General features: G+C 37.2%; 1 protein-coding gene across 1 annotated transcript; it reads left to right on the top strand.

The window, feature by feature from the left end:
- The first annotated feature begins 652 nt into the window (after positions 1–652).
- Positions 653–14,732, top strand: LOC144051110 (uncharacterized). Its single transcript, XM_077564909.1, has 4 exons — positions 653–883; positions 3,227–4,033; positions 9,347–9,517; positions 12,188–14,732. The coding sequence occupies exons 2-4, from the start codon at positions 3,247–3,249 to the stop codon at positions 12,307–12,309; spliced, it is 1,080 nt and encodes a 359-aa protein (XP_077421035.1). The 5' UTR covers positions 653–883; positions 3,227–3,246; the 3' UTR covers positions 12,310–14,732.
- The last annotated feature ends 842 nt before the right edge of the window (positions 14,733–15,574 follow it).

The raw sequence follows: 15,574 nt of genomic DNA on the forward strand, positions 1-15,574 counted from the left end.
ATTGATGAGGATGGAAAAGCCTGTTTAGTTTTTTATTTTTGTCCTGTTATGATTGTGCTTGATCTCGTCATATCATATTTCACATTTTATGTAGGCATCTCCACCCAGGGAGTGGTTTCTTTGTTGTGTTTATTTGTGCCACAAGGAAAACAGTAATCGTATCTATCTGCTTATGCACTGCTCTGTGTTTTGAGCTGTTAATTTCCTCACAAAGGGAAGAAAATAGCAGAAATACAACCGCCTTTTTTTCCACCAAAGAACAGCATCCTTGAGTGCCAACTCATCCGCTTGTCACAAGCACTGGAATCTCATTTCAACCACATCGTGACGCACTTATCGGAACTGAAACAACAACAATCACGCTTCATTTGACACTCGGCGGCTGAGTTCAGAAAGCTACGTGTCACGCGCTAGACTGATATACAACACAGACAAAAGATGAAACCTGAGCTTGTCACCTTTGTGTTGCTATAACGACAGCAGCCGCTTCTACTGTCCCCAGTGGGGCGGGGACTCGGTGGACTTGTGGCCAGAAGCTCCACCCATTGGGGGGAATTTACTCAGGTATCACTGAGAAGTCAGGAAATTGATACAACCAACTTATTTAAATACTAACTTGATATTTAACAGTTTCTATCACGCCAATTAATCCTTTCGGACCACTTATTTATGTATGTATATGCTCTTGTACGTAAGACTGGGTTCAGCTACGGGTGTGTCGCTATTGCTGAGAGGCGCAGCAGCAGGTTTAGCAGGTTGTTCCGTGCGTGAGTGCTCCCTCCTCTCGCAGAGTGACTGCTGATTCATTCGGGTGGATCACTCAGTGAAGATAATAGTTGCTTGAGCACCTGTTCTCCTCTGAGAGAGCCGCCTTGAGAATAAGGTAAGAATTTACTGGGGGAGACTTGATTTGGCTAGTTGTCCAGTGAAGTACAAGCTAAAATGTCAAATTTCAATATCAATGGACATCTTTTTTGAACAGATCTGATGTAGGGAGTCAATATTTTGAAGAAACAACCCACAACAGCAGAATTTCAAACATCCTCATACAGACATTTAAATTGAGTACTGTACAGTGCATCAACATAGAATAGAAAAGTTGGGCTTATGTGGGCAATATCTGGCAGTTTATTATAATATTTTTTTTATTTACAATTTTAAGAGTAATGTTTTGGCATGGACAATGTAGGCTGCTTAAAGCTACATCCTAATCACTGCAACAATATCAACAATAGAGAAAGGAGGTGAATTAATTATTCATTAGAGCAAAACTAAATACATTTGAATGAAATCCTACCATATTGAGCCATTTCAGTTTTATGGTGACACATCTATACAGAAGTTGGTCATGCCACTAAGCTTATGATCGTTTTGGATTTTTTCATTAAAGCTTGTTTTTATTTTATTTTGTATTTACTATTTTGAGTGGGTGGTTTTTAAAGTAATAATTATTATTTTGTATTTAATAAATTGAGTATTTGTCCAGTGCAAGATTTAACAAAAATATATATATATATATATATATATATATATATATATATATATATATATATATATATATATATATATATATATATTTATTTATATGTACATACAGTGCTAATGTTACATTCTTTTATAAATACAAATAATATTTTAGAGAACTAAAAAACAAAAACTAAAAACAATATGCAGATTAAGCACAAACACAAAAACCTCACAATGTCACCTACCTCCCTCTTGTACCGGCAGAAGGCTGGTCGCTTTGAAACCAGCTCTACATGAAGCTACCTGTAAATTGCTCTGTATCACAACATAGACCTTTTTGATGGTCTATTTTCTTTGAAATATTTTGCAATACCTTCCACAGTATTTTCTGAGAGCTATATTTTCCCTGACATATAGTAAATGCCGAGTAATAGCTGGCAATGTTGTCTGTTCAAGATGCAAAGCCTCTAAAGCAGGGTGGGCTGGTACAAAATCACTATCTATCTATCTATCTATCTATCTATCTATCTATCTATCTATCTATCTATCTATCTATCTATCTATCTATCTATCTATCTATCTATCTATCTATCTATCTATCTATCTATCTATCTATCCATCCATCCATCCATCCATCCATCCATCCATCCATCCATCCATCCATCTTGAGATAAGTATTCATATAACTGAGAAAACAGTTCTAGAATGCAGCCAAGCCAGTCTGTTTCCACCCTTACTGCACGCAGACTGAGGCTTGGCAATGCCTTGTTGCAAGGATAATGATTAGCCAAATTAAGTTTATTTACGTAGCCCTTAATCACAAAAAGTCTCAAATGGCTGCACAGGCCCACAATCCACAAAAATAAACAGTACCCCGTGGTTTAGACCCACCATACACAAAAGGAAAAGATATCCAAGAAAACCCATTCACATTGTCCTAACAATGGGCATGACTGCAATTGGCTGGTGGCCAATTGAGGGTGTGCCTTTGGAGAGACGGAGGGTATTGCCTAAAGTCAGCTGGGATAGGCTCCAACTCAACTGAAACCCTTAACATTCACACCAAAACCGAAAAGGCGGTGGATGGGGTTTGCTTTAAATGGGAACATTTATAATTTATTTAGTATTGGTGACCCTGGTCCTGAAACTTTTCTGACACACCTCGTTGATGTCCTGCAATAGGGTGACAGGTTTTACAGCAAGAATGTGGGAGATAGCAGCACAAAACATTTGCCAATTTGACTGCCATGACTAGCAATGCTCTATACAGAAACATACACTAAATACAAACTAATACAACCATTAAACTGTAATATGATATTCTACATACTACTGTATATAGTACATAGAGCGCATATATTATATAGATATAATATTTTTACATAGATACCCATACATATTAAATTCACAAGTAAGTAAGTGAGTGAGTGAGTGAGTGAGTGAGTGAGTGAGTAAGTAAGTAAGTAAGTAAGTAAGTAAGTAAGTAAGTAAGTAAGTATCGGTAAGTCTCAATTTGAGTCACGAGCCTGAACTCCATAAAACCAAATGATCGTGTCTTGGAGATATGTGTGAATTACAATATGACTTAGTTTCCCCCTCTTCTCACTGAAAGTGCTGTTTTTGAATCATGGTACTTTTTCTGAAGTTAAAAGCAGCTGTGGATTAATTAATTAATTAATGTATTCATTCATTTATGTATTTATATATTTATGTATTTATTTATTCATTACTAACAGAAATAATCTATTGTGTGTTTCAGGGAGATACCATACAGAAGAAATGGGACGGAATTTTATCATCACAATACACGTGCTGCTATTTTTTCACACTTTTTACTTCGCATTATTCCAAAATGTAACAGATTCTCCAGTGGACAGGTTGACTGTTAATAAAAGCTGGTTGCGTCAGCCAGACCTTGTTGGTGAAGAGGAAGTTGAAAATGGGCAGGAAGGTGATGTGTCTGGTATGGAAACAAGTAACAATTTCAGCGGCATATTTCATGAAGAAAATAATGTGGGCAGTCTCGAGCAGAGTGAAAATGAAGCATCAGATGATCTGGATGTTGCCATAACTACCGAGCCTCCCACATCTCCAAATGCCACAACAGTGCAACCCGAAATGTCGGATGGGAAAAACAACATCACAAACATAAAAAATGAGGAGTTTATTAATTCAACCACACCTCCTCCTGCAGTCCCGGATGCTGATGTGCTTGATCAAAATGCAACTATAGCTCCTGATTTCTCCAATCACAGCAATATAGGCAACACCACCACCTTGGTACCAGAGATCCCTGATTTAAATGAAAACACAACAACAACAAACACAACAACAACAACAACAACAACATCTGGGAACGATACAAAGTCAACCAACGTAACAGAATCGAACAACACAACAGTGGTAACGACATCAGCAACAACAGAGATGAACAATACATCTGCAACATTGTCATCAGCAAACCCGTTGCCTCCCGAACCCACCAGTGTGACAAACGTTGCTCCGAAAGCTCCTGAAGGCAACTTGACAGATAAAGAGGCATCTTCAGGGAGCAGCTCCGACAGAGGTAGAGTTGCATTTTTGACTGTCCCAAGTTTTGATGAACCCTTAAGATCATTCTGCTTTGTTCATGAGGAGATTTCTAAACTTTAGTGGTGGGCTGATCGATCCAAATATCGATATTATCTATACCAAGTCAGTATCAATATTGGATCGATACTGGCACTATAAAATCGATCTAGTAGATTCATTTCAGTTTTGCTCTTTTATGCACCGCTATGGTTTGGTCAAACAGATAACAGTCAAGTCACAGTAGCCACAGGCAGACTTGCTCCCGCTCTCCCTCCTCCCCTCCTGTGTTTTGGTCGTGTGCCGTCACGTGACTTAGCATCTCATCTTTGTAGTAGATTGCATGAACACACATTGAAAAATAATTTTGGGGCTTTTTATGTTTTAGATTTGTTGTTGCATGATCATGTTTAACATCTTTTTTATTTAGGTTAAAAAAGACGTGATGAAGGCAGAATTTTTTGTTTTGTATTTGTAGTTTCTGAACAGTATATGATGAAGTATTTTTTAAATTTCTTTTTCTATTATCACTTTGTACGCTTTGTTTAAAGCTGCAATATGGAACTTCACCCACCCCTCCAAAATATCTTTACAGTAGCCTTTTTATTTGACCATTTATGACTGAAATGTCTTCTAATTAGTAGATTAACACCTTAGCTGTTCACAATGGGTACTCCTGCAAGCCTCTGGTCAATAGTTTTCAAGCTAGATTCGGGTTTGAATTTATCGTCGTAATGTGCGCGTTGTGTATGTGAAGAAGTGTAGGTGCAGTTCCATTTTTTTGTCAGCAGGTGGCAGTAGCAATTCAAAATAGAATAGTCTACGTTCAGTAGCTTTAAAAAAGTGACAACAAAATGTTAGGGTTGTGATGTTTCTAGGGGGGGGGGCATTGATAAAGTATTTTGTATTTATCAATAAAATGTGTTATTTGTTTAAAAAGGAAATAACACAAAATCACTTAAAGTTTGACGATTGATTGTGAATAAACAATTCGATGAAACAGCTACCTTAATTAAAAAAATAATTTTAAACCAGAATTTTCAACAAGTATTGATATCAGTATCGCCGATACTGGCCCTGTATTTAGTTGGTATCGGATCGATATCAAAATTTGCAGTATCGTACACCACTACTAAACTTCCTGAAAATGGAAGATTAGAAGAATGAAGATTACAACGTAAATATAATCAGCATTGAATCAAATTGCACTTTCTATGCACATTTCCAGAAGAAAAAGCAGAAGAAGATAGCTATTTTACAATTTAATGTGTATGGAATTTTTACTTTGGTCCACATACAAACTTTAAGGTCACTAAAAACAGACTTCACCTCAGAGTGAAAAAAAATATATGCAAATATGCGTGTGTGCATGTGGACAGTTCATGTTTTGTGTTTCTAGGGTCAGTATTATACTGTAGTCAGGTCGTAAATAAGCATGTCTATTATTTAGGTATTGTTACTGAAGCAAATATAGGGGAATTTAAGAGTAATATAATCCTCGCAAGATTATTATCATCGCATTTTTCAGTTTGACGGTAACTCTAAACTCATTGTTTACAACCATACAGTAGATATCACTGGTGCTTATTTGGTTGCTTTATTCTGTCCACCTTCTCACCGACCTACATTAAGTGAGATTTCACACAGGACAAATATCCCTTCTTTCAAAAGGAAAAAAAAAAGCTTGGGGTTGGGTTTCAGCTGCCCACTTTGCCTGAAGGGTCCTTTTATAACTTCTTACTCAGCATGGACAATGATCTACTGTTTTAGTGAGGGAAAAAACTGGGAGAAAAAGCTGTAGTTCAAAGATACCTGCTCTGCCTCTGCACAGGCGTATGAGATGAGTTAAAATGAGATTTAAATTGATACTGTCTAAATGATATTATGAATTTAATTGTATTTATTCTTGAATTTTGCCTAATATGATACTTGAATTAAATTAAAATACGGGCTTCTTAACAGGGTATCATACATTTCATGAAAGTGGAAAAAGTAAACACATGAATAAAAACCTATTAAATAAATCCTGTAAGCAGTTTTAGTGTCTGTATACACTTAAAAAAAAAAATCAAGCACAACATGATCTGTTTAGCCTTGACTTTCTTCCTAGGGGTTCACAAAGCCAACAATTGGTGTCTGTTCCTGACCCAAAAAGATGTGATAAAACAACATGAAGTTGTGCTTATAAAATTACATACAGTACAGAAAGGTATCTTGGTCGACCTATTAAGAGCTTTTGCTTTGGAAGCTCTGCATGACATCTCAGCTGCTAAAAACAGGACAGTATAAACCTGAACTTGATGTATTGCAGCAGTATTACTGTTTAGGAAATCCAAGTTTTGGCCACAAAAGAGTCTCTAAGGGCTTCATAAGCCCACAGTTCACAAAGATCAATGACATCCCCTGATCCATCCTGGTCATTAGGGGGGAAAACCCCCTTTCCAAGATGACCAGGCTGAAATGGATACAGAGTGGGCAACATGAAACATATGATACAATACAATTTGAGGTTAAACGGCATGATAGTCCATTTGATTAAATAAAGCACTGCAGGTAGACACATTCAGGGAATTGGTCTCCGTTGGTCGATGTACACAATTGTTATCGCAGCAGGTTGTAACTAAACCCTTACAAAATCACTTTTGCATCCATGTTAAAGATGCCACTGTGAGCACTAAGCGTATCAGGAGCAACTATATAGCTATATACAATGCCAAATGCACACCGGTGTTCAACAGTGTCAAGTCTGTAAATATCAAGAATGCTCAGCCTGGACCGTGGTGCGCAACTGGCAGACACATTTTCACATTTACGCCTCCAAGCCAGTGCAAACTGTAGGCCGGTCACTGATCACTCAGGCCTGGAGCTAAATGCCAAGCCTAAATGCCTAGGGTTGCATCAGAAAGGGCATCTGGTATCAAACTTTGCCAAACAATTTCATACCATTCACAAGCCCTGCCATTGGCGCTGTTAACCAACAGGGGGTGCCCTGGAAAGTAGAGAAATAAAGGTTAGTCAGGAATACAAATGAGCATGAGCGATGCTACAAGGAGAAGAGATAGCAAGAGTGCTTTTAATAATTAGGGTCAGCAGTCCAAATCAATAGTGAGTTTGGAACAAGTGTAAAGTGCCATGCTATGTTATAGAATGTGATGTCATGTGATAGAAGATTAGGATTTCGGGACAAGACACTGGTGAGGTCTGCTGGGATGTAAATTGTGCAGACACTGAAGAGATGGCAGGAGGTGGCGCAGATGAAGCTGTTGCTTTTCTTTTTAGAAGTGACCAGGTCGGATTGGATTCAAATTGAGATTAACAAAGCCAAGGGTCAGGCAAGGTTAGATGTTTTGGAGGCAAAGATAGAGAGCCCAGACATAGATGGTTTGACTTTGTGAGTACAGTATATTGGTAGAAGGATGATGAGGATGGAGCTGCTAGGCAAGAGACTCGAGGAAGACCTACGAGAAGGTTGATAGATGATGGCAGTTGGGCGGCATTTTCATTACCAGCTCAAGTCTAACTTTGCGCATGGGTGGAGTTTTCTTTCTTTTGGGATTTACAGAAACTAGACAAGCAGAGGTAAAAAGGTATTTTTGTCATTATGCGTTATTGTGGTAGTAAACGCAGACGATTTGTTGAGTGCAACTCAACAATACTTTGATAGATGATAAATCTGAACGTATGGTGTCCTGGCATCTAATTACCCTGTGTAATGGAACCGTGTGGGAAACTGGCCGTAAATTATAACTAATTATTTATTTTTATTTTATTTTTTCTGGTGAGCTCAGTATTTTTCATTCGGTAATTTAACCGATTTAACATGTCATCATCATTGCTCTCTTTTTATTTATTTTTTTATTTATTTATTTTTATTTATTTTTATTTTGTATGCGAGTGAGTATGTGTATGTATATGTGCACGTGCGTGTGTATGTGTGCGTGTATGTGAGTGTGTACTTATTAGTTCACCAAAAAATTATTAAAAATCCCATACCGTTCACCTAAACCGAATACTTCAGAATCCAGCTAGAGTCGTGAAGTTGTCAGGAGACCCGAGGAAGGATCAAAGAAAAGAAAGGAAAGTGAAATCCAGCACCGACCAGACATTACCTACTACCCACAGGGTTACCAACCAGAGTCTTTCACCAACCCCAGAAACATCTAAATTCCAACAAATTAGGGAGACCTCAAGAGACCAAAGGAGAGAATGAAGAAAAGGAAGGAAGGATAGATGAAGCAGAGTGAGATCCACAGACATCAGCCTCCACCTATTCAACGACCAGAGGAAGAAGCAGATTGTGTTTAATTATAACTAATTATTATCTGCACCACAAAAACAAAAATACAAATTTATCAAAATCCTCCCAATGCCATCGGTGTGGCCAGTGGGGGCAGCCAGAGAATGGCCCACGTAGCTCCGCCCCTGCCCAACCAACCATACATTTTCACTTGTAAAACTTTAGCTGCAAGAAAAAAACGATACTAATGTAAACTGTTTATAAAATTGACTGTAGTCAATTAATTCATATTATTGTCAGTATTTGGAACAAAATGTTATGAGAACATTCCCAATTATAGAAAAAGCAATGCATTATCTCCTAAATAAATTTTGGCTGATCTTTTTATGAGTAAACCTATTCCCCCAATTTTTTATTATTATTATTAAATCCTAATTTAGGACACATCCACGTCAAAATTTGGCAGTAATACATTTAATAATAATGCATATATTTGTGGAGACTGAGGTCAAGTTGTATTTTACAATTTAAAAAATGTGCAAAATTTCACAACTTACTTCATGTTAAAGTTTAGCTTAATATGAAAAGAAAAATGCACTGAGCTGTCACCAACGTCTTACAAATGCAATTATGCCATCTAGTGGCAGAAAAATGATCTCAACACAAATCAATATCATACTCAACACACTTTTTACAGTATATCTTTTTAATTTTAACTCAACTTTATGAATTATTATGACATTCCTGTGTCAATTACTAAAAGATGTAGCCATGCTTGTATTAGTTTAACATTTCCCCCCACATTTATGTTAACAATAATATAAAACTTAGGAAAAATACTTTATTGTACATTTTATTTATAAGTCATGCAATTAATTAAAAATCATTAATCGCCTGATACTCCTAATTTGAATTAAATTACATTTTAGTTAATTTTCTATTTCACTGCTGCACAATTCAACAGTGTGGTCCTATTTGGTAGTAAAATGGGAAGTTTAATTATTCAGAATATATAGAATACTCTGACTAATTGGGCGGTCCTTCTAACCTGTCATTCCTTCTCTTATTATGAAGGGTTGCCATCCGAGACCAGCAACAGCAAACGGAATGAAGCATGGGGGGCTGTATTGGGAACAGCTGTGGTTGTGTCCATCGTGGGATTGGTGGCATACATCTTCTTGAAAAGAAGACACGTCAAAGGCTTCTCCCACAGGAAACTGGTTGAGGAGTTCCCTTCGGACCCAGGTAAGATAGGTTCAAAAAATCCTTTAATGATTCCCCAAAGGGGAAATGCAGGCTTCTCAACAACACACAGAGTGTAAACAATAAAAAAAAAAAAAAGCACAACAAACCCTCTTGTAGGATAAAGTGGGATAGTATTTTTTGTTATTTTGAGCTGCAGATAAAAAAAAAAGAACAGCTGATTAAACCACACATCGAGTCTCCGAGTTGTGGGCGACACCGATGGTGATGGGCTCAAAAAATGTTGGTTGCCCATAACACGGTTTAGTAGGAGACTTAATCGTAATTATTGTGGAACAATCTGCAACAGCACATGTTGACAACAACATCAATTCATAATTTAGAGTTGTCCTCTCTTTGGAGAGACGTCCTCGTTACAGTGTCAAATTGGACCTGACAAAAATTACACACACACGTACTACTCGCCACCCCCCCCCCCCCACACACACACACACCTGTAATGAGCTCACCTCAGCATGTAAAATAGAAACTTGTACCATGGTAATTTGCAATTCATCAAATTCTAGCCATGTACTTGAGCAAGAAATGCCACTTAGTTGCTAGAATTACATGCTTAACCTTACTGTTAGAGTCCAAAATTAACCGTGGGACAGAGTAGAAAAGAAAATACCATGCTGTTCCATTAAATTCTAACAGTACGTGAATATGAATGACTGATTTTCATTTCTCAGGTTACTTGCGTCACAAAGAAACCAAGTACAAGGCTTTTGAGAACACTTAATTAAAGCTGCTTCAATCATTTGTAAGGCTTAATATCCATTAAATAAATTATACATTCAAGTATCAAACATTTTTATGGTGATTAGAGATTAAATATAAAGGCTCCACATTAATTACGACATTGGCATTTGAACAGTGGAAAATGAAGAATATAAGTCGGGAAAATGTAATTTATGATTTAAGGGTCTGCAGACACGCTTTATTCTCATCTGCCTTTAAAATATTCTATTGCCTTTCATGTAAAGAAGCTAGTCTAAATATTTTTATCCTGAAAATATAGTTTGGTGGTACCGTAATTGATGAACTTGTCCGGTCACAACCATAGAACCTGAAAAATTAAAAGAGGCCTTTATTTCTTGGTGTACACAGTTACCTTATTGCTGTCAAAATTCTTTAAAAAAAACAACAAAAACATTCAATAAATATCTGTAAGGTTTCAGTGGATCCCAAAACACGGACAAATAAGTGAATTTACAAAAAGATTTATTTACAGCAAAAATTAAGCACACAGGCAAAAGTCCAAAAAAAAGAGCTTGCAATGGCAAGAGAAAATTTAATAACAAAAAACGCATGCAACAAATAACCGAAACATATAAATAATAATAATAATGCATCGGATTTATGTAGCATTTTTTTTAGACGCTTTACAATGGAATGGATACATTATTCATGTAGTCACACATTCACACTGTGGTGGTGCTAAGCTACTTAAGTAGCCACAGCTGCTCTGGGGCAGGCTGACGGAAGCGGCCCCCCTCTGACCACCACCAAACATTCACACCTTCCATACACCAGTGTGATCAGCACTGGAGGCAATATGTGTGAAGTGTCTTGCCCAAGGACACAACGACACATGACTTGGGGAGAGCGGGGATCAAACAGCCGACCTTCTGGCTACCGAATGACCGTCTCTAAACCCTGAACCACGGGCCAAAAAGGCAACAAGGCAAAGTACAAAAACAAAAAAAATCTTCAAGAACTTACAAGAAACAGAAACGGAAAGGCAAGATCTAGGTCGAGGTCACAAATGAGCCATGAGCAAGTGAATAGTCCGACAAATGACATGAGCAGAAGCTGCCTCTTAGGCCCCGTCCAGACAGACGGAAGCAAAGCCGGCTTCTTTCCTCAAACAAATCTCGTACACACAGTAGCATTTCAAAACTTGCGTGTGTCCAAAAGAAGACGCTGAGAACGTTTAACGACTGTAATGTATATGCCAAGTCTGGAGTGGCGCTGTAGTGCAGCCACCGCGAGTTAACGGAAAGCGTAGAAGAAGAATCAGCCATCAATCTGCGACAATGTGTCTTCATCGAGCTGCGACTATTACGTCATCACAGGAGGAGTATCCTGCATATGGTGTCCAGACGGACGCGTACGGGGCGCGTTTTGAAATCTTTCCACTCTGTAGCCCGTTTTCAAAAGTGATCGGTTTCAAGCTCCGAAACCGCGCCATCAGGTGGACGAATGGTTTAAACGGTAAGAAACTTGTGAGGATACATTGAAACTGGCTTTCGTGTGGACGGGGCCTTAAATATACATACGAGACGTAATTGCTGATGAGCAGCCGCTGTGCAGAGTCTCATGGGCGCGTGACAAAGTCCAGGGTTATATGCGACCATGGGCACGCAGGAACAGGCACGGGTCTCACTTTACCGGCAGGGGTTCGAGCACAAACCGAGCAGGCCTTGACAAATTAATATATTTGCGGTGTGTGTTTGATATAAAGAGAGTGTGTTCAGAATAAAAATCACATTAAAAAAAGGTAAAAGTTATAGTAAATTACATCAATATCATAAACAGTCCAATAGCTATTGGAATTTAATGTACGGATTTCATGGTCAGTATTAACAGTTGAAGAAGCTGTATTTCAAATTCCTAATAATAGTTTTATAGTGGAACTATAAACTCTTTGTGTTAATCTTCATTTTCCAGTTCTGCGATTGGACAACAGTGATTCTCTGGATCTGAATTTCGGTGGCTCAGCTTATTACAACCCAGGACTACAAGGAGACAACATTCAAATGGCCAACATCCCTGCGCGCCGGGCAATGTAAACAGACCACACAACTCTCTTTTGACAGGGAGTTTGGTGAATAAAGCTGCCATAATAACTTTTTATTGGAGACATTTTAGGTCAAATGTATGCCATCATGAACTCTATGTGATCATTTTTCATGGCCAACACTTGAATCATACATGTTGCCAACGGTAATATGCTCTGTGTTCCTCGGGTAACCCAGCTTTCTCCCACATTCCAAAAACATGCATGTTAAATTATTTGAGGAATCCAAATTGCCCACAGGTTTGAATGTGGTTGTGAGTGGTTGCGTCTCTGTCTGCCCTGCGATTGACTGTCCAGTGTGTACCTTGCCTCCCACCCAAAGACATAATATTGGAGAGGCTGCAGCACACCCATACAGAAAATGAATGAATGGATAACAAATGTTAGGATTTAAGATTATATTCCCATTTGAATATTTCTAATTTAAAGCTTAATTCCAGTGAAGTTGTAACGTTGAGTGTAACAAATAAAAACAGATGACAAAGATGAGCAAAACTTTTTGAAAACATAAAAAAAGGGTATATTTACCACTGTGTTACATCAATAATAAGCGTTTGGGAACTGAGGACACTAATTGATGAAGCTTTGTAGGTAGAATTGTTTCCCATTCTTGCTTGATGTACAACAACAGTTGCTCAACAGTCCGGGGTCTCCATTGTCGTATTTTGCGCTTCAATAATTTCACACCACAGACAGGTCTGGACTGCTGGCAAGCCAATCTAGTCACTGACTCTCTTTGTACTATTTTCCTTTTTTTACACTTGGTTTTGGAGGACACAACGTCCATGATTTCCAAAGACAATTTCAAATCCAGACTCGTCAAACCACAGCACACTTTTCCAGCTTGCGACAGTCCATCTAAGATGAGCTCCATAAATCCATAAATTCTTTGCAATTGTACATTGAGAAACTTTTTTTTTTCTTTAACTGCTGAATTATTTGCTCATGGTGTTGTTCACAAAGTGAACCTCGGCCCATCTTTGCTTGTGAAAAACTGAGCCTTTCAAGGATGCTGCATTTATACTCAACCATGACACCTGTTTCCAATTAACCTGTTTACCTACAGAATGTTCCAAACAGGTGTTTTTTGAGGATTCCTCAACTTTATCAGTCTTTTGTTGCATCTTGCAGGCAAAATTCAAATTCAAAATGAGTGGATATTTGCATAAAAACAATAACAGTAATGAGTTTGTCTTTGAAATGTATTAATAAAAAATAGGTTGAAAATAATTAGCACATTTTGGAATCAATTTTTTTAACACTTTACCAAATATCCCATCTTCATTGGAATTGGGGTTTATATACCCAAACAAAATAACATTGCTGCTTTTACAAAATAGAATGAGGAGCCAATGCGAACAATTACCTTTATGTGCATTAGTTTCGGCGTGCCGAGGTCAATAGGTAGTAAAACTAAAAGTTGTCCTTTCAGGTGCTGTCAGTTGCATAACCACACACCAAGAACAGGAATTTCTTGGAAGAAAACTATTTCAAGTATCTGTTTTTGGTTTTTGGATTCCATGAAGTTATATATTTAGTTGTAAGATAGCTACAGCAATATTATCATAGAAAATTTCCTTAACTTATGACCTCTATCTGTCTAAACAGAGATATGACTTTTTTTTTTATACAGTGATGTGGTGCTCCTCAGAGAGTTACTCCGCTTTCACATGCAGCATACCAAGCAGAGATTGTGAAATGCACAATAGTTTAAAACTTTTTAAATGTCATTGTCATTCTTCTCATGAGTTTTCTTTGACTTTGAATGACAACCTTCAGCAAGCATATCTAATCTCAATTTATTTTGTTATACAGGGTGAGAATAATGGTTATTTCTTTTGTAACCTTTTGATAGCCAGTCAAACAATATCTTATAATTGCAAATAAAAAATAAAAGCATATTGTCATATTCTCTCTCTCTGTATCTTTAAAAAAATTGTTTTTTTTAAAATGAACTAGATTAGCTCTCAATGAATGTGTTCTGATTTTAATTGATATGCACCACAGTTTGTAAAGAACAGCCGACAATAACTCAAGAGATACGTAACTTTCTTTGTAGTTAAATGCAGTGGTGACAGTTCACCTTTGTTCTAATTCAACTTTGTTCTCAAATCTGACACCGATCAATCAAAATGGCACTTTGCGCCACCGTAATGAAGTGCAGCACTGTTAAACATAAATAAATAAATAAATAAATAAATAAATGTGTATTCTGCACTGCATATCAATGGTTGAAGTTTCTGATGCCTGCTACCTGCCTTGATGTTCCCACCCTCAATGCTCAATGCACATATTTTGTAAAATTTTACACCCATTTGAGACTGTATGTATTGTTTATATGATAATTAGCATTTATTTATTTTCCATTTCCAAAATCCAGAATTGTGGGTCAAAATAAACTGTGGTTGTTTGTCAGTGGACTTGTATTTCAATTATAGACAATACACACGGTAGAACTTTCAGTCAAACACCCCCACAGGTCTAATAGAATAGAATAGAATAGAAGACATTTTGACTCTCATCCAAGTAGGCGTCTTTAGTTCATGCGACAAGATTTGGTTAGGACTGCACCAGCCTAAGTTGGTGTGGAAAACCCAACTATTTATGCTCCAAGCATAAACAATATCATTCTTTCAAAATTCACAAACAGCAGATGCCTTTTCGAGAGGGCTCTGTAAATATTCCATTCAGTTGTAAAAAGATAGCCGGGTTTTCTACACCACTTGGATGAGAAAAGTGAAACAGATCAGTCCAGTTGCGATCGATTCAATGCCCTGAGAATGAAATGATTGGATGAATGAGAATATCCACAAGCAAGGCCTGTGTGGGTTTGTTTTTCTATCGTATATATATATATATATATATATATATATATATATATATATATATATATATATATATATATATATATATATATATATATATATATAATCTAATTCTGCATAATGGTTAATGAAAAAACAAAATAAACAAATGATTAACTGACACTCAAATGTCAGTAAGTCAAGATCACAAAGTGTTTGACTTTAGAAGTTCCACACCCCATTATTTCATGTAAGACACAGTAAAATACAGTTAAACACTGTTATTCACAAAAGATAAACAGGCTCTTATTGATATGTCAAGCCGACAGAATAACGCTGTAGATGGACTTAGACACATTAGTTAACTTTACACACTCATGTGGTTGTATTTTCACATGTTGCAATCAATCAGTAGCTGATATATACAATTTCCATTCCCAGATAAATTTTGAT

The sequence above is a fragment of the Vanacampus margaritifer genome, chromosome 4, assembly GCF_051991255.1.
Source record: "Vanacampus margaritifer isolate UIUO_Vmar chromosome 4, RoL_Vmar_1.0, whole genome shotgun sequence".
NCBI lineage: Eukaryota > Metazoa > Chordata > Actinopteri > Syngnathiformes > Syngnathidae > Vanacampus > Vanacampus margaritifer.

What these genes read in the sequence shown, in the direction of transcription:
- LOC144051110 (XM_077564909.1), top strand. Translation starts at nt 3,247, where the DNA reads ATGGGACGGAATTTTATCATCACAATACACGTGCTGCTATTTTTTCAC. An exon ending in AGGGAGCAGCTCCGACAGAG is followed by an intron (nt 4,034 to 9,346) that starts GTAGAGTTGCAT and finishes CTTATTATGAAG; the next exon opens with GGTTGCCATCCGAGACCAGC. An exon ending in GGAGTTCCCTTCGGACCCAG is followed by an intron (nt 9,518 to 12,187) that starts GTAAGATAGGTT and finishes TTCATTTTCCAG; the next exon opens with TTCTGCGATTGGACAACAGT.